Here is a 21,075-nt window from a genome sequence, read left to right on the forward strand (position 1 = left end):
GTTTATTGAAGAAGGAAAAAACGGAGGAATTGAGCTATTTTACCACCCTGTCATACTCAAGGGGTAAAGAGAGCAGTCAAAACAGAGTAAAGCAACATCAACTTTGTGCAACAAAACAACAAGAGAAAGATTCATCAAAGTTCAGATAGAATCAAGAAAATCAATATCAAAATTTTATATCAAAAATAATTTTGTCGCTAAATGAACACTTCATTATTATTTTGATTATCGTTTCTTTCACTTCTGTAAACATTTTTGTAATACTTTTTTTCTATAAATATTTAATGTGTTACATATAATTACAATTAATTTCTATTTTTACAAATAAATACTGCTATCTGGAATAAACTTGCATATCATGCTCTATTGACTTTTTTAATTACATTTTTTAAAAATTCAACATGAAACCGGAGGCAGAAAATAATTTCGGATTGCAACCAAACTTAGTGACATGAAAATATTTATAATTTGGCACATTTTTGCCACCGTGCCCATAAAAAAACTTAAAAAAAATTTTTCTTCTTACACCCTAATAAAATAAACCACTGAATTGCGTGAAAATATAAGTAAATTTTTGCTAACACCCTTGCATGGACTTTACTTAAATTTTTTAAAAATAAAATAAAATTTTTCTTAAAACTTTAAGTGTACATTTCATTTTTAAACATTTCTGTACAAAACTGCATCATTTGATTTTTGAAATTAAGTGTTGAGAAAAATTGACTTTTTGACACCAAAATCCCTGTGCCTCGTAACGTTTATGTACTTTTCGAAATGTACACTACTTTTGTACTTTTTAGGTTAGATTTTAGTGTACACGTAGTGAACTTTTTAGGGTACATGTAGGTAGCGAAGATTTTAAAGTCCATGTACGGTATAGTATTTTTCCATGTGTTTTTTGTTTGTCTTTTTTATTTACTTGTATTGTCTATTAGAAATATATGCATGCCGTTAAATTTTTCATTATTTATGTGAGTAAATAATTTATTTTTAATTAATTTCTCCATTTCAATAATTTGTTGATCTATTTTAGTTCATGATTTTTAGATATAAAATGAAGGCCTAATAGAAACAATTGGATTGGCTTGAAAATTATTTTTATTAAAAAGTTTGTGGGTTGCGTATAAATATCTTGAATAAAATATTTAAAAAAAAAATACAACTGAGCATTGTTGGGAAAAATTTAATTTTATTATACTACCTGTAATTTTTTGTGTTTTTTAGTTTCCAATGCAGTTCTCTATAAAAATTCAAAATATTTTTTTTCGATAAAAACTATTTATAATTATCTAAAAAATAAAAATCTTTAAATTATTTTCGATAATTAATTCCCATATTTTATTCAAGTCCTATTCAAAAGCAAACATATCCTAAAAAATTATAAAATTTTCCGCAACATAAAAATACGAAATGAATTTACAAAATACACATTTTTAAATACATATCTTTCAATTTTCTTACTTCTCCGTCATTATTATACCCTTCGCCATGAGTGGCAAGGGTAGATATAAGTTTGTCATTCCGTTTGTAATTTCTACATTTTTCATTTGCGACCCCATAAAGTATATATATTCTGGATCGTTATAGATTGCGGAGTCGATATAGCCATGTCCGTCTGTATGTTGAAATCAACTTTCCAAATCCCCTAAATAACTTACAAACATGATTGATACATCAAAATCTTTTTTTTTAATATTATTATAAAAAAAACATGTGAAATATTTTTTTAATTTTTTATATTTCTGAAATTATTTCTGATACCTATTTCAGACGTATTTTTGTATTATAATTCAATTATCAAGACTGTTAAGTGATTAACAGTGCTCTGTTGACTGTAAAATGAGCAACGTTAAAAAATGTGGTTTTTGTCTGTGCTAGTTAAATACGAATTTATCTTCACACACATGGAAAAAATAATAGGAACGAATTCTTTTTTTTCAAACTTTTTAAGTATGTTAGTCAAATTTAGTTTTGTTTAAAAAAATGTATATGCAGTTTTGTTTATCAGACATACAGCATAAGAAAAAACATAATCATTCCTATTTTCATTTATATTTTAATACATTATATGATTAACAATGTATTGAGTCAATATTTTTACTGGAAAAAATAATAGAAACGCGTAAAAGGATTCAACTTTTGAGGCACATCTTTATATTTTTTGTTAAAAAACTATCTTATCTTAATATTTAGTTGCTCTAGCTTTGTTTTTCACAGCTTTATTACATCTGCGGCTCATGGAATCAACCAATTTCTATGCAAACGTCCTTGTCAATGTCAAATCACACTTCCTGGATTTGTTCCCATAATTCGTGCTCATTTTTCGGACTGAAACCCACTAGCTTCCTCTTGAGCACTCCCCAAAGGTGTTTCATTGGGTTAAGGTCCGGTGACTGCGAAGGCCATTCCATAAGAGGTACTTTGTTGACAGCAAACCAGTATTTTGCCAATTTTGAGGAGTGCTTCTGACTATCGTCCTGCTGAAACTCCCATCTGAAGGGCATCCCTTCCTCAGAAAATGGAAGCATTAAGCTTTGCAATATATTTACGTAGTCCTCGATGCATATTTCGTTCTTTATCCAATATACTGGACCGACACCAGAAGAGGAGAAACTCCCCCATATCATGATGGATCCACCGCCTTGTTTTACGGTCTTCATGGTGTATTTTGGATCATATGCCTTATTGTCTGGGCGCCTAACATAATATTTCCCATCGGATCCAAACAAATTTATCTTTGTTTCGTATGACCACAGCCCAGCCTTATATACATACATCGTTGCAATGAACTTTGAAATATCTATCATTAGATATCTATATATTAATGACTTATTTATCCAGATATAAATCAAAAATAGGCCAAAAATCGAGGTTGTCCCGTTATCTCAGCCATTTGTGGGCCGATTTTCTCGATTTTAAATGGCAACCGAGCCGGAAGAATTCCCGATATATTGATGTATCAATCACGTTTGTAAGTTATTTGGGGGCTACGGATTGATTTCAACATACAACCGAATAGACGGACATGGCGATATCGACTTCGCTATCTATAACGATCCAGAATATATATACTCTGTGGGGTCGCAAATGAAAAATGTAGAAATTACAAACGGAATGACAAACTTATATATACCCTTGCCACTCGTGGTGAAGGGTATAAAAATAAAAATCAAAGTCTGACAGATATACCTGACAAAAAAATAAAATCAAAAAATAACAACTATTTCTGACAAAAAAAAATAAAAATCAAAGTCTGACAAATATTCCTAACAATAAAAATCAAAAATAACAATTATTTCTGACACAAAAACTAAAAATCAGAAAATAACAATTATTTCTGACAAAAAAATAAAAATCAAGAATTTAAAAAGCATGTTATTTTATGAAAATATAGTTGAAAACAATCAAAATGGTATGCTTGACTCTCCGATATTACCCTGTGATGGCTTTTTTCCTTAGAAATTTCAAGAATAATTATTATTTTCGGTCCCTGGGTTATAATTTTGATCGCACGATGTACAATGTATATAAAAAACAATAATTGAATAAATTTACCTCTAAGTTCGAATTTTGATTTTTAAAACTGTTGGATAAATTTTGGGTATTGGCACCGGACGTGCCACTTGGTGTAAAGTTTAATCCAGGGCTAGGAAATCTCGGTTCCATGGTATTGTTATTAGGGACATCATTTAATAAAGGACTTCTTGATCTCTGGGAATTTGGTCTGGTGGATTTATGATCTGTTGTGAAAATAAAATAAAACAATTAAAGCAATTTATATAAAACAATAAAATATATTAATACTATGATAGAGTAATTCACGTCAGCGTTTTTACAATTTGCGAAACATAACCTATTTTTGTGTTTTTTCAAAATTTCGGAAGGTTAATTAATTACCTATTGTTATAATACATTTTTTTTTAATTTTTACACATTTCCTATTAAATTAAAATTTATTGCATAGCACTCATAAACTACACACAAAATTTAACGTAACAAAATTGTTAAAAAAATATTAAGTGTGTGAAGTTAGCTTCATTTTCGGTTTACCTATATTAAATTAACATAAATGTTACTCAAAGACTGTTAAGTTAACAGAACACAACTCAATTAACATTTTAAGCCAACAATTTTAAAGTTGAAATGCAACGAATATAAAAAGGCCAATAAATATATATTACAACAGTAAATTCCTTAATACAATTCAATATTATTGTTATACATAATTGGGGTATTCACACGGTGTCCTATCAAGTCATATTGTCATAAAGTACTAAAGTTTTACAATAGTTTTAAAAAATTTTTGTTGTGCTTCAAAGAAAAAAGTAATAAAATAATAAGACCTTTAATACTGTGTTTATTGTTTTGTCATAACTAAACAGTGTAAATCTAAGTCGAAAGGGAAAAACTCTTCATCGAGCCGGCGATAATATTTAGAAGTAGCCGCATTGAGACATATAAAAAAAGTAAGAAAATGTTGTTTGTATACTTTAGCTGACTGGCAGCCACCAAACGTATTTAAAATAACCGCCGTCAGAAAAATTTGCCGGCTTAGTCACCGACAACAGATGTTTATGTTTATGTACCTACTTAAACAATTTATTTTGTGGCAAGAAATTTTTAAATATATTTTTTTAAAAATGGATGGTTTAGAAGATTCTCAGGTAAGATTTTATTTACTTTATTATTAAGTTTATTTAAATTAAATTGTTTTTGCATTTTTTATTAAAAATATTTGTAATTGTTTATAATTGTTGTTTTCTTTTATCAGCTGACTAAAATTATAGCACACTAACTTATGAGGGTTGCTCACAGCAGTCATATTTTTTCGTGTTATTTTATGACATACGACTTTATGACTACCGTGTGAATACCCCAAATAATACAAACTTAAATTAATATTAATAACTTATAAATTAATAATAGCAAAATGAAGATAAAAAATAAAATGTCCCTAAAGGTAGGACCACTAAATAAAATACATTTGAATTCTATTATTTATTTCAAAAACTTATTTTACTTAGGATGATTCAAAACAAAATATTTAGTTTTATTTTATGATGTTTGATCTTACAGAAATCTTGTAAGAGTAAACACGTCAAAATAATTTTTGCTATATAAAGTGGTTACGCTTTTTTATGCAAATATTTGCCATGTTTGACCCTACCTTAAGTAGTAGCAAAATATCATCTAAAAAACAACATGGCGACTATAAAAACAAAAAATAAGTTTTTCGTTTTTAATTAAAAAATCCAAATGCAATAAAGAAAACAAAAATATCAAAAGTTAATTATCATTAATACAAAATATTGATAATAAATAAACAGAAATCATATGTTAAGCAAAAAAAGAAAAAAATAATTTATTAACATTTTTAAATAAAATGTACAAAAACAATTAAATATGCAAAGAAGTCAAAGTTAACGAGAAGTAAGAGATGTGCTAATAACACTATGAAACAAACGAAGACTTTTGGAAAAACACAAGATCATGACAGTATAGGTTCGACTCTACTACAAAAGGGTAGTAAAACCCTATACGCAGTAAAATCAGTGGGGCCTCTAAAAAAGGTGTCATCAGTTTTTGGTTAACAGCTAATTCAAACTTTGTGATACGGCTTATAGTGCATTTACACCGAGGCGAAATCTAGTGGATTTTAATTGAAATCTTGTTCAAAATCTATACCGTTTACACCGCTGTTTTCTGACATTTAGCAAGATTTCATTTAATAACAAAAACAGCTGACTAACACAACCCGCAGTAAATAAGTAAATTTTTAGTATTATAATTTATAAATTTAACTTTTATTCATATTTGCATCCATTGAAAATATTTATCAAACGCTAAAATTGTTCCGCACTTTTTATATTATATTTTTTATTTGTATCTGTCAAATTTTACTTGTACAGTGCTGTATTTTTTAGTCCGTTATGAAGAAATTCACGGTTGCATCACTTGGTACTGAGTAGATTTGAGGAGATTTCCCCAAAATCTAGTCACGAAGTAGATTTCATTTTGTATGGGAAATCTCGTCAAAATAACTAGATTTGGCTCGAAATCTCATATGTACTAGATTTCGCTTCGGTGTAAATGCACTATTAACTTTATGTGGCAATTGTATAGCTAAGAATCCGCCAAATAAATTTTGTTAAAATTTTTTTCCAAAAAATAACTTTTTCGTGCACTTTTGTTGAAAAAATATAGGAAGAAAAATGAAAAAATATAAATGAAAAAACATTAAAATTTTTGAAAGTGGTGCAAGGTTTGTGGAGCTTCTGAAGAGTAAATATAAGCTTTTTATATAAGTTTTTGATATCGGTGGAAACCTTCTGACTTGGGGATTGACATTTTAGTGAAATGAATTAATTTTGTGTTTTTTCGGACGTATTTTACCTTAAAAACTAACAATATTATAAAATGGTGATTTTCCATCAAGAAAAATAAAAACTTTGAATTAATGTAAAATTTGAACAGTTACAGATATCACTATAAAATTTGGAAGTAATATAGATCTATTATATCACTAATGTTGACATTCTTTGTTTTCAAACATCGAAATTCCTAAAACGGGGAAAATGTGTTCCAAAAACTGAGTTTTTTTTAGAAAATAGCCCACTTTAACGTTATTTACAGTATGATAGTATAAACGTTTTGTATGTATATTAGAGTGACAATCAGTTGTATGGAAAACAATTTTTGTTAAAATTTTGATGAGTGCCGGGTGGAATATTGTGACACTAGGCTTAAAAGTTAAGTGCTGAAAATTTGAGCCAAATCGGTCAACGATTTCTGGACGCGCATCGAGGTCAAAGTTCAGATATATGCAAAATTTTACTATTTATATGGAATAAATAGGTGAAACTCGTTAAATTTCTGCATTGTTTTCTAGAAATGTATAGATTTATTTATATTAATGAATATTAAATTAAACATTTTTTTAGGAAGTTAACCCTGCATCTCCTTTGGGTCAAAATGACCCAAAAATATATAACATTTCGCTATCTTTTCTTTAGAAATTCCAAATAATGAAAAATTTGACCTTTGACCTTCACGATTTAAGGTTATCGTTTTCCGATTTTAGTAAAACTTTCAGACCATATTTAAAATTTCAAGGACTATAATATTATGAATAGGTTTTACTTAAAGTTTATAACATTAAGGAAATTGGGCTCATTCGCCTAAATATGGACAAAAAATTAGTTTTTCTTGAAAATCGCAAAATTTAAATCTCAGGTACGGAAAAACTGAAAGAGGTATTGACATAATTTTTTTATATTTTTATTCCCTATTTTGATCTCAATAAATCCCAATGTGATGATCAAAAAATTCTGAAATTTGTTTAACAAAATTTTTAAAAATTTGAAAATGGAGATTTGAAACAGCCGTTAAAAAAAATATTTTTTTTTGACCATACCTGCGATTAGGTTAACGGTATCCTACGAAGACAAAAACTCATACACAAGTAAATACGGATATATTTTAAATTTTTTGTTAATGTTTTTCCTAAATTTTTTGTCCAAGTGGCCTGAAACACGTTAATGGTCTGGTGAATTTGTAATAACTATAACATTTTTTAACCAAATTTTGTCATTTATATCTCATTACAACGATAATTACGTACATATTGCGATTCTTTTGCATTAAATTGCAAAAGTAGTTATTTAGTAGCAAAATTTTTAAAATATCTGAAAAATTTGCATTTTTTCCGAATTTTGGCGATAATAGTTTTTGGGTCATTTTGACCCAAAGGAGATGCAGGGTTAACTTCCAAAAAAAAATGTTTAATGTAATATTCATTAATATAAATAAATCTATACATTTCTAGAAAACAATGCAGAAATTTAACGAGTTTCACCTATTTATTTCATATAAATAGTATAATTTAGCATATATCTGAACTTTGACTTCGATGCGCGTCCAGAAATATTAGTCCGATTTGGCCCAAATTTTCAGCACTTAACATTTAGGCCTAGGTCACAATATTCCACCCGGCACTCTTTGAAATCTAAAAAAAAAATCGGCTGTCACTCTAATGTATATAAACAACATATAGGGCTATACAAATATGTATGACGAGTTTTTGAGGATCGGTGCTTTGTGTTTTTAGAATTTTTTACTCAAACCTAATATTTTGTTTAAAAATTGGACAAGTTTGGATAGGGCTGGGGGGTACAATGTCTGCTTAAGTTAGTCAAATTTATACGTTTTTGCATTAAGTTCTCTTTCCAGATTATAAAAAATGTATATAGCCACGAAGAAAATTATTTTTTTATAAAAGAAAAAATATGGGGACTTTTTTGGGAAAAAACTTAAAAAACACACGCATACAAAGTTGAAATATATAAAAAGATGCTTCAAGTTTGGATGCGTGTAACTTTTTATAGGGACGACATTTGTTTGTTTTATTTTCTTTAGAATTTTATCGCAAATATACGTCATATATAAAGAACAAATTTCGACCTTTCGTAGGCCCATCATATATAAAATACAACAAAAAATATGGAGCAAAATTTAAAAAAAAAAAATAAACCTAAATATCTCTTGAACTAAAAGAGATAACCTACAAATAAATGCTTATTTTTTTAGACCTTCTCAAGGACTATCTATATTTCAAATTTCAGCTCATTCGGATCATAAATGGCTTTTTGGCGATTTTTTTTTAAATGTGTGATATTGAGGGTCCACTCACTGATCCCCATTCCGAACACCTCAGCCGAGTAAATAATACAGCACAACATAGAACTGTGGACTTGATCATACTATTTTAACAAAAAATCTTTGTTTTAGCGTCAAAAAATAGTAAAAAACGAAAATTGTTAAGGTACAAAGTGATATTTATGTGCTATTTAGAGTGACTAGACACGTTCAGAATGCATTGATATGTTCTCAAGAGTTGTTCAACTTTGCCGTAGCTACAACTTTGCTAAATATTGTTAGTGAAAAATTAGGAGACCCTGGAAGTTATTCTAAAAAAAGTAAAAAAAAAAAATTCTTCCTATATTTTTTCAACAAAAGTGCACGAAAAAGCTATTTTTTGGAAAAAATGTTAACAAAATTTATTTGGCGAACTCTTAGCTAATTGCCACATAAAGTTAAGCCGTATCACAAGGTTTGAATTAGTTGTTAACCAAAAACTGATGACACCTCTTTTAGAGGCCTCACTGATTTTCAGAAACTTTGGGGGCCCATAAAAAAAAATCGGTCACCAAAATGGACAAACTGAATATAGGGTTTTACTACCCTTTGGTAGTAGAGTCCATTTTAATTTTTTTTTTTTGGCCTTTCTTTGTTTTGGTTTTATTATAATTTTATTCTTTCGTTGACGTTTGTCTTGCATTTGACATTTACCATACCATAATGGACGTCATATAAAACACTTCGTGCAATTAGTCCCAAAGTTAATTATAGATTTAAATAATGAAGGAGATTCTCTGCTCGAATTTGGAATATTATTTATTGGGTTTTTTTATTTCATAAGTTTCATATCTTTAACCCTCTGATTAGTGAGTTATCCGTTGCCCTTATACGAAGTACATGAATGTGGAACCTATTTCTATTTGTATGGAATTTTATATGAAATCGCCATTTTTTGTTTTGCTTTATTATGTACTAATTATACGTGTATAATAAATTTAAAAAAAAACTTATTAATAACATTATTAACTTGTTTTATGAGTTATGGGACGAAAAGGTTATTTTGTTTTCAAGGAAATGCACAATAAAATAATCCAAAAAGTAACTAAAATTCAAAGAACATGCTTGTGGTGTGTTCAAACAATAAAACAAGCAAAAAGAAAGTGCATTTATTAATGATTTCTTGAAATTTAAGTACAATAGAAAGTAAACTATTGGTCCGAAAGCCTTTTTAAACGATTATAGATAAAATTTCCTTCGGATTAATCAAAAAAGTCTCCTTGTCAAGAAATTTCATTGCTTTTATTTGGAAACATAAAGTCATAATTTAAAATATCAGAATATTTATTTTTTATTTTATTACAGTTAGAAATTATAAATTTACTATAAATAATGTATCTTGTGGTAAAATGTTATTGAAAGTATGAAAATTCTACGCAAGTATTCCTATTTTATATATTGAATACTTTTTTATCGCATGCTAATTTTTTTCAAAAATGTATTTAACTCAACATATGCATCTGAAAACATATGAAATTATTGCCAATCGAACGTTTCATCCAAACTAATATTCAGATTTTTTGAAAATCGCGGAATAAGATTTTTATTCTTGCATTTTACAGTGCGAAGGTCACCGGGTTATGCTAGTATTTTTTCCAAAAAATATTCTTACATCTAATGCACTGTGAGTTAACGTATAAAAAATAAAAATAAAAAATTTCTAAATAATTACCTGGTGTGGGTGTTATATTCATATTCTTAGAATCAATATCTTTGGGTGAAACATGTGATAGGGGTGTGGTGGGATTACTATTTAAATTATTTACAGATGATCTATTACGATTTGAGTTCCCCGCTCCAGAAGCTGGCGTTGGTGAACCCTGTTGTGTAAATGTATTTTTGTTCGTTGAGCCATTACCACCCGATGCACAACCGGCAGCAGTTGTTGTGGTTGAATTTGTATTAGCTGTTGACGCGGAGGAAGCAGTTGTTATATCCATACTGGGTGAAGTTGTCGAAGACAATGCTCCACCCATGGTATTTGATGCTCGAGGCGAAGGCAGTGACATGTTAGAAGTTGGATTGTTAGGGCTTGACGGATTAGGAGATTGTGTCGCAATGGGTACTGAAGCTGAACGCTGGGTCGGGTGATAAGGTGGTGGGGGTCCTTGGGTGCCTCGATTACTTGCGTTTACATTGGTGTTTGTTCGGTGGGACATACCTCCAGCACCACCACCAACACCTGTTGAATTACATCGTGTTAATGTTTGTTGACATCCAGAACCACCACCACCTCCACCGCCAATTTCCGGAGGCATATTATTCGCATTCGAGTGATTATTTTTTAAACGTTCTTCATAGATGTGATGATGTAATTTTGACCATTCCATTTGAGGCATCCCAACTGAGGAATTCATGTCCGACGGATGAGGTGGAGGTGCATTCATATTTTTATGCGGCCCCATCATACCCCCACCACCACCATCTTGACCTGTGCTTGGACAATGATTAGAATTAAATGGCGACATTACATCCGAACTATTCCCCATCATCGTATTATTTGGGTCGTTCATTAAACTCCCAGGCGGCATTCCAATCGGACCGCTGTTATTCATCATATTAAGATTGGGTCCACTTGCGTTCATTAAACCCCTGCCTCCATTTCCCAAACCACCTGGAATATTCATATTCGGCATACATCCTTGCTTCAAAGGATTCATGGTGGTTGTGGTCATTTCATTTGGACCACAACTTGCCATCATGTCGGCAGGCATTATGATATCTTCTACCAAATTTGGCATGTTTTCAAGTTGTGAGTTGGAGGCCCCCGTCTTCGAATGATTCATCAGATTTCCTGATATATTGCGCATAGCAGCAGCATTAAGCTTATTTCCCATATTGGTACCTTGCATATTCAATAACGCCACCGTATTTCCAGGCATAGCATTAGCCAAAGCTTCAGGTGGCACCTGCATTTTGCCACCCATCATTGGATTGTTTCCAGATGCTTGTGTATGAAAGTCATTACCTCCGTTTTCAGGAAATAGAAACTGATTCATTTTCTTTAGTTTAGCTAATTGCTCCTCTCGATGTTGCCGCTGTTGTGGCGTTAGATTTTCATCGGGAACTTTGACACCTTGCAACGAAGGTATACTATCATCATTTGTCAAGCCAGAGCAAATCGGTTTTGCTGTATTGCTAGAATTTTCGGAATTTTCTAACATTTTCATGGTGTTAGCAGAATCTCCTGCTGGACTCTCCATAACAGAACGTGTTTGGTCCCAACACATCATATCGTTTTCATTTAAAACGCCAATTCCACTCGAGTTAGTCGACGAAGACGTTATTGTTTCTGTTTAAAGACATTTAAGATTATGGTTGAATATTTGTTTGAATATTGTGTTTTAATGTTCAAAACTTACCGGATTTATTTAAAGCTAATTTATGTGACATTTTTCCCATTGAATTGCAATTGCCAGTTAACCAAGGTGGTTGTCCACCGGAACCTGGGCCACCTGCAGGCGGAAGTCCACCCATTATATTTAATGTATTTTGTCTTTGCAATTTTGTCATCTTCATTGGATTTTTCAGAAAAAAATCTTCAAAAAATGATTTTGTAGCCGGTTGGGTGCAATGATATGCAATAATTGTGGGAAATTGACCGGCTAATACTGCTTCAGCTCCTTTGTTGGCCAATTGTGTGGAAAATACAAATATATGATTTTGTTGCTGCATATATTCCATGCAGTTGTTAATACCACTGCCACCGCCGCTAATAATATTCGTTCCGCCACCACCAACCTGTGGCGGACCATTAGTACTGGATAAATTATTAATAATAAATGAAGCGTTTAAGGGAATATTACAGGACGTATTTGGAATATTTGAACCCATTGGTGTTGATGTAGAAGCATCCGAACAAAATCCATCCAAAGACTTTGAAGTTAATGGATTTGTGTTAGTATTTAAAGTATTGCAACTGCTTATAAGGTTTAAATTAGTACCGGAACCTGGAACTATTAAGCTGCCTACCGATTGTGTCACGGAACTTTCATCGTTCTCATTACAAACATTTCCCGATAACGCCATTCTTTTATCACATGATGACGATGAATCATTTGATTTATCTATTAAAACAAAATCATAGAAACTAGTTTAATAATTTTATAATATTCATATATATATATACTTAAAAAAAATGAATGCTATGTTCATAAAAAAGGCTGCACCGAATGTCATTGAGCATAAACTAAAAAATTGAAAATATTTTATACTGATTAGGGTTCCCTAAGAATAGCTTTAAGTGAACAGTCAAATCGGTTGTCAGTTCTTTAAACAACCGTAATTCTTGGATTGACTTTTGTATGTCCATATATGGGCCATTTCATGTCAAGTGAACCAATTTTTAAAATCGATGTCGAAGAAAAAATAAGAACAATAGGTAATAAGTTAAATGGATGAGAAACAATACATACATACATACATACACACACACATACATGCATACATACATACATACATGCATACATACATACATACATACATACATACATACATACATACATACATACATACATACATACATACATACATACATACATACATACATACATACATACATACATACATACATACATACATACATACATACATACATACATACATACATACATACATACATACATACATACATACATACATACATACATACATACATACATACATACATACATACATACATACATACATACATACATACATACATACATACATACATACATACATACATACATACATACATACATACATACATACATACATACATACATACATACATACATACATACATACATACATACATACATACATACATACATACATACATACATACATACATACATACATACATACATACATACATACATACATACATACATACATACATACATACATACATACATACATACATACATACATACATACATACATACATACATACATACATACATACATACATACATACATACATACATACATACATACATACATACATACATACATACATACATACATACATACATACATACATACATACATACATACATACATACATACATACATACATACATACATACATACATACATACATACATACATACATACATACATACATACATACATACATGATAGGGCCGAGCTCTAGGCTACTATCGGGGTCAGCGGGTGGCGGATAGCTGAACGGCCTACAGATATGTAGGTCAGCTGCGATTAATAAGCAGTCCCCGACCGGGAGCGGCAGACTCAGAGGGCGTACCACAAAAAGGTACATGGGCCCAAAGACGAATCTGCGACAATGGCGAATGGATGCCGCCATCTAAATAGGTACTAGGGATGCCAAACGGGACTGGGTTTTACAAATCCCGGGATTCGGGATTTTAGAAATGTAAATCCCGGGATCCCGGGATTTTTCGGGATTTCGGGATTTTTCGGGACTTCGGGATTTTAGTTAAACGTCAAAAACATCAAATTCATCAATAAAAACTATTAATTTCATTAATATATTTAAGTAAAAATATAAATCAAAAACTAATGCATTAAATTAAAATAAATGGTCCATGATTTCCCCTAGCTCCATACAATTGTCCCCCGGAGTACTGTTTGAGCAGTCATAAATATATTGATTATGCGGCAATCCTTTTTTTTTGCACAAAATAAGTTGTAAGTACTCTGAAATTATACTGTAGAGTACTGCGGAAATCGGGCTACATTTGCCCCTAGTCCCTTTCAGAAAATAACTTGAACATAAATTTCGTAAAAGTGTAAATTGTGTAAAAGCCTGTCAATGCAAGGGATACGTGCTGCTTCCTGATTGAAATGAAAAAATCTGGCTGCGTTTGGATTTGAAGCGAGATTAGTATTATAAATATGCTGAAATTTAGCTTTCTAAGTATTTTGGGTGCTTTATAAATCTTCCTAAAATATCAAAAATCTCATAAAATTTCGGGATTTGTTAATCCCGAAAAATCCCGGGATTCTTTTTCACAAATCCCGGGATTCGGGAAATCCCGATCCCGAAAAATCCCGGGATTTTCGGGATCGGGATTTCGGGATTGGCATCCCTAATAGGTACCCATCCACAGGGACGGCCTCAAGAGAGGAGAAGCTTGGAGAGTGATGCCTCCGTGGATTCCCAATCAAAAAAAATCCAGAAGCGTCTGACCCACATTGGGCGGCTACCTGGTCTGCGTCTGACCCCAGGAGGGGCGGCAGTTCTCGCAACGATACGTCTCTACGGCATTAAGATCGAGCCCAGTAAGATCTTAATTATGGTATTCCTGGAAAATGATTTGGATTTGATGAACCCTGGGCCGACGGTATATGGTATTCTATAACCTGTGTACGTGGAGGTGAAACTCTTCGGAAATGGCTTATAGGCTAATGCCATAACCGCCTCCTCCTCCTAAAACCTGGCAAGTCTCAAGGTGCGCTCAAAGTTCGTCGCCGTTTAGTTGGTGGTGTAGGATCGGATGGTATTTCCCGACTAACGCGGATCTGGCACTGGCTTGGGACCCCATAAGGGCCTCAAGTCAACCCACTGCATGGCCTCCCTGCAAGCATAGATAACCATGGGATTATAACGCGACTACACATCGAATGGAGATAGCGGCCTTGAGTTTGGATCAACAGCATGGAAGAAACCCCCCTTATTTATAACGACAAAGAGATGATGGAAGGAAGTAGAGGAAATAAACTGGATGAATTTGCTAGGGCTGAATCCCCATTCCAAAGGAGTTCAGTGATAAGGAGATCGCCACCTGCAAACGTGGTAAACGTGGAAACACCCTGTAGTCAAGATATTAGGAGCGATAATTTTGAGCGACTTGGTGCGAAGATAACACAGTTGGTGGAATTTTTGAGAACATGTAAGAATGTACATAAGGAAATCCACATAATAGCTCGCGAGATACAAGCTCTCTTTTTACAAGTGGATCAAGTAGTTCTACTGTCAACTCCCAAAGAATATCATTGGAGTGTAAGGAAACTCAGACGGAAGCATGGTTAAAACCCCAAGTCCCGGTGACACCAGCAAGCACTTCAGTTGCTAACTACCAAAGGAGCCTATTGGAGTGTAAAGGTACCCATGCGGAATATTGCCCAAAACCACAAGCCCCGCAAACATCAGAAACATCGGCTGTGAAAAGAGGCGCTAAAACACAGAGTCCAAAAGGAAACGAAGAAAAAAAGAAAAAGGATGTAAGCTCTAAGATGGCTGTAATTAATGAAACTAAACTCACCGAAGAACCTATCAATAACAAGGACGGAAAGCTTGATACAGAAGAAATGAGATCTGATTGGATAAAAGTCGTGCCAAAAGCAAAAAAGAGAATGAAACAAACTCGTCCAGATGCCCTGATTATTAAAACCTGTGGAGACACGTCCTACGCGGATATACTTAGGCAAGTGAAGCGTGATCCAAAGCTCAATGATCTTGGTGAAAATATTAAGAACATTAGGAAGACGGAAAAAGGTGAACTACTCCTGGAGTTAAACAAATCTGCTCACGAAGACACGAACAAATTCAGGGAAGCGATTGTAGGAGCTATCGGCTCTGTAGCAGATGTACGAGCCCTTACACATGAAGTACTATTGGAAATAAGAGACATTGATGAAGTAACCACGAAAGAAGAGGTTTTTGAAGCTCTTATTGGTGAATCAGAAGAATTCAATATGTTGCAACCGTCTGCAATAAAGTCAATGAGGAAAGCATATAGAGGTACCCAAATCGCCACTATTGCCTTGAGTGCTGCAGTAGCCAACATATTGCTTAAAACTGCAAAAATACGTATTGGATGGGTGGTATGCCGAATTCGCGAAAAATTAACACCAAAAAGATGCTACAAGTGCCTTGACTTCGGTCACACGGCAGTAAAATGTAAAAGCTCCAATGACTACTCTGGTAATTGTTTCCGTTGTGGGGAAGGAGGTCACAAGATTAAATCTTGCACGAAGAATCCAGTTTGTCTTTTATGCAAGGACAACACATCTAATACTGGACATGTTACTGGTTCAGCTGTATGTCCCCAATACAGGAAAGCGGTACTACAATTGAAAACACGATGACCAGATTACTTCAACTAAATCTTAACCACTGTGAAGCAGCTCAGGAGCTATTGAGACAAAGTGTACGCGAGTTAGATGTGGATGTAGCTATTATCAGTGAACCCTACGGAAAAATTAACTCACCAAGCTGGGCATATGATGCCACAGGAATGTCTGCAATTTGGTCTGTGGACAGGAAAATGTTACAATACACAATGACGAGTGAATGTGGCTTTGTTCGAGCTATGATTTCCGATGTATTCATATATAGTTGTTACATCCCACCGAGGTACGATATTAATGAATATAAGAGAATAATCGATATCTTAACAAGCGATGCTACAGGGAAAAATAGGGTAATTATAGCCGGTGATTTTAATGCTTGGGCCACGGAATGGGGCTGCCCAAGAACCAATGAAAGGGGCAGGATACTATTAGAATCGCTCGCTGTACTTGATGTGGTGTTGATGAATTCTGGTAATGAGCTAACGTTCAACCGAAATGGAGGAGGCTCAATAATCGATATCGCCTTTGCTAGTTCTATTATCTGCAACCGAATTAGTTGGCAAATCTGTGATATCTATACCCACAGCGACCACAGTGCTATAATTATGAACATTGCTGACCCTATACCAACAGCTACGGCAGCATCCAGACAAGAACTTCCTGGTTGGAAGAGCAACACCTTTGACAAGGAAATATTTCGTTTATGTATGGAAAACATGGAATTGAACGGTTCTCCAGAGAATATGGCGGAACAGCTAATTTACTACACAACACGGTCTTGTAATGCATCTATGAAGAAGAGGAAACGTGGAATTAATAAAGCTCCTGTATATTGGTGGAATAACGAAATCGCTGAGCTACGCAAAGAATGTGTTCGAGCCAGAAGGGACTATACAAGGACTCGCGGCAGACTGGACAATGATATACATCACCAGATCCTTAGAGTAAAGAAAAAGGCACTTAAATCTGCAATTCGAAGAAGTAAAAGAACAAGTTTCTTAAACATCTGCGAAGACGTTGATAACAATCCATTTGGATTAGCATACAAGCTCGTAATGAAGAAACTGAAATGTATAAGTACATCATCACCTACAGAAGATAGAATCCTCAGTAACATAGTAGCCCACCTCTTCCCACAAAGAGATGCCACGACATGGGTATCCAGTAATCCGCGAGATAGCTTTAGCTTCCCAGTAGTTACCTTATCTGAAGTACAACTGGCTGTGTCAAGATTTCATGACAGGAAAGCGCCTGGACTTGACGGGATTCCCAACCCGGTTTTAAAAGAGATTGTAAAGTGCAGTGACGACAAAGTATTACAGCTAATCAACATGTGCTTACGGAAAGGATCCTTTCCATCAATTTGGAAGAGACAAAGACTAGTACTACTACCCAAGGATGGGAAACCATTAGAAGAACCGTCCTCGTATAGACCACTATGTATGATCGATTCTTGCGGAAAGCTGCTGGAAAGCATTATTTGTCATAGATTGGAGGAACATATTGACTTAGTAGAAGGGCTATCAGATACTCAATTTGGTTTTGGAAAACGTAGATCGACGATAGATGCAATCAAGGTGGTAGTAGACATTGCAAAAGAGGCAATCAAAGGCAAATGTTGGAGGAATGGCGCCAAGGAATACTGCATCGTTGTAACTTTGGATGTTAAGAATGCCTTCAATACAGCTAACTGGGAAAATATTGTGAATTCTCTAAGACGGCTAAATACCCCAGCATATCTAGTGGCCATTATTGAAGATTACTTCCGAAAGAGAGTTCTAGTCTATGGTACCGATGAGGGAACAAAGCAATACGACGTAACAGGTGGAGTTCCCCAGGGATCCGTGCTAGGACCCCTTTTATGGAACGTTATGTACGATGGTGTTTTAAGACTCAATCTTCCGGAAAGGGTGAAGATCACAGGCTTTGCAGATGATGTAGCGCTAACGATCGTCGGGAAGACTATTGATGAAGCGAAAACAGTTGCAGAAAGTAGTATTTACATGGTCAAATCATGGCTCAACTCAATGGGTCTCTTGTTGGCTGAACATAAAACTGAAGCTGTATTGATAACAAGTCGTAGGGTGGTAGAATATACTAACCTCAAAATTGGGAACTGCGAAATAAGGACCAAAGATAGCCTTAAGTATCTGGGTGTCATGATAGACAATCGTTTATCGTTCAAATGTCATTTCAATTATGTAAAAGCTAAGGCTGGTAAAACATGTGCTGCGTTACACCGTATAATGCCTAACACAAGAGGTCCTAAGTACCTAAGAAGGAAAGTTCTCGCGGGAGTAGTAAAAAGCACAATTCTTTATGGAGCTCCGATATGGGCCGAGTCCACCAAGCTCAAAACCTATGCTAGAAAAATAAATTCTGTTTATAGGCTTATGGCACTCCGGGTATGCTGTGCATATAGAACAGTATCTGATGAAGCAGCTTTTGTCATCGCAGCCATGATACCAATTGATATTCTGGCAAGGGAGGCAAAGTGTGGGTACGAATTAAGAGGCATACCAGAGAATGACAGCTCTGTCAGGAATGTCCGAAGGGAGAGCATGGCGAAATGGCAGTCCAGGTGGTCGACTACAACAAAGGGCAGGTGGACATATACACTCATACCCGATGTCGATGTGTGGTGCAGTAGGGAGCATGGATATGTAAATTTCTACCTTACTCAATTTCTAAGTGGACACGGTTGTTTCAGATCGTACTTATATCGATTTAGACTTGACACCAAGGTTGCCAATTTAGCCATTTTCCGGCTAGATCTAGCGATTTTATTTTCATTTAGCCATAAAAAATGGCTAGAATTAATCTAGCCGGAAGATCTAGCCATTTTATTTTGTCCTAGCCTTTTTTATTTTATACTTTTCTTGAACATTTTTGTAATTTTTTAAAAATAAAAAAGTATTTTTTATCAAATGACAAAGAAACTGTCTTTTTAAACAAATTCGTCTGTTGATGATTTGATGAGAATATTATTGGTTTTATGAAAACAGTCTTCTAAATAGTTTCAAAAAGGAAAATTCATCAAAAAGGAAAAAAAAATATTGATATTACAATCTTTAAGTCTGCTAAACCCCATTAACACGAAGTCGGTAAATTTTTTTTTTGAAAACTGTCAGTATAACTATTAGTTAACACATAATCAGACTTCGTGGTGATGGGGGGCAATAAATGTAATATTTGTATTCAGTTATTTTTGGGTTTTAGCCATTTCTAGCCATTTTTAATTCAAAATATAGCCATTTTCTGAGCTGAAGAGTTGGCAACCTTGCTTGACACATCTCCGTTTTGTCCGAACTGTGTTGAAAGAGTGGAGGATCCCGCTCATGTGTTCTTTGATTGTCCCCGATTTAGTTCTCACAGGTCAAATCTTGAGCAGATAATGGGAAGTAGAGTGAACCCCGACAATATAGTTCAGCTCATGCTGATTTCATTGGAAAACTGGGAGCATATATGTGAGTTCATAAAGTTGGTTCTCTTAGAATTACGGAGCCAGGAGCAGATTCGAAGAAGAATGTAGCATTAGATGAGGTGTTTACCTTAACCCCCCCTGCGAGGAAATACTTTTGCGGTGGTTCCGCAGGGAATATGGACTAGTGTTTCGAGGTTATTTTAGCGTGTTAAAGTCTCGCACTCCTGGCATCAGGGGGCCAGAGTCTTTCGATGATTTTTTCCTCGTATAAAAAAAAAAAAAAAAACATACATACATACATACATACATACATACATACATACATACATACATACATACATACATACATACATACATACATACATACATACATACATACATACATACATACATACATACATACATACATACATACATACATACATACATACATACATACATACATACATACATACATACATACATACATACATACATACATACATACATACATACATACATACATACATACATACATACATACATACATACATACATACATACATACATACATACATACATACATACATACATACATACATACATACATACATACATACATACATACATACATACATACATACATACATACATACATACATACATACATACATACATACATACATACATACATACATACATACATACATACATACATACATACATACATACATACATACATACATACATACATACATACATACATACATACATACATACATACATACATACATACATACATACATACATACATACATACATACATACATACATACATACATACATACATACATACATACATACATACATACATACATACATACATACATACATACATACATACATACATACATACATACATACATACATAC

General features: G+C 33.5%; 1 protein-coding gene across 2 annotated transcripts in view; it reads right to left on the reverse strand.

Moving 5' to 3' along the window:
* lgs (legless) overlaps positions 1-21,075 on the reverse strand; it is a 96,300-nt gene that overhangs the window by 42,837 nt on the left and 32,388 nt on the right. For both annotated transcript variants that reach the window (XM_065514723.1, XM_065514722.1), the window contains exons 4-6: positions 12,057-12,761; positions 10,367-11,986; positions 3,556-3,740 (exon numbers count right to left, since the gene is read on the reverse strand). In XM_065514723.1, the coding sequence (XP_065370795.1) occupies positions 3,556-3,740; positions 10,367-11,986; positions 12,057-12,761 (2,510 nt within the window). The remainder of the gene's footprint in view (positions 1-3,555; positions 3,741-10,366; positions 11,987-12,056; positions 12,762-21,075) is intronic.

Source organism: Calliphora vicina, chromosome X, assembly GCF_958450345.1.
Source record: "Calliphora vicina chromosome X, idCalVici1.1, whole genome shotgun sequence".
NCBI lineage: Eukaryota > Metazoa > Arthropoda > Insecta > Diptera > Calliphoridae > Calliphora > Calliphora vicina.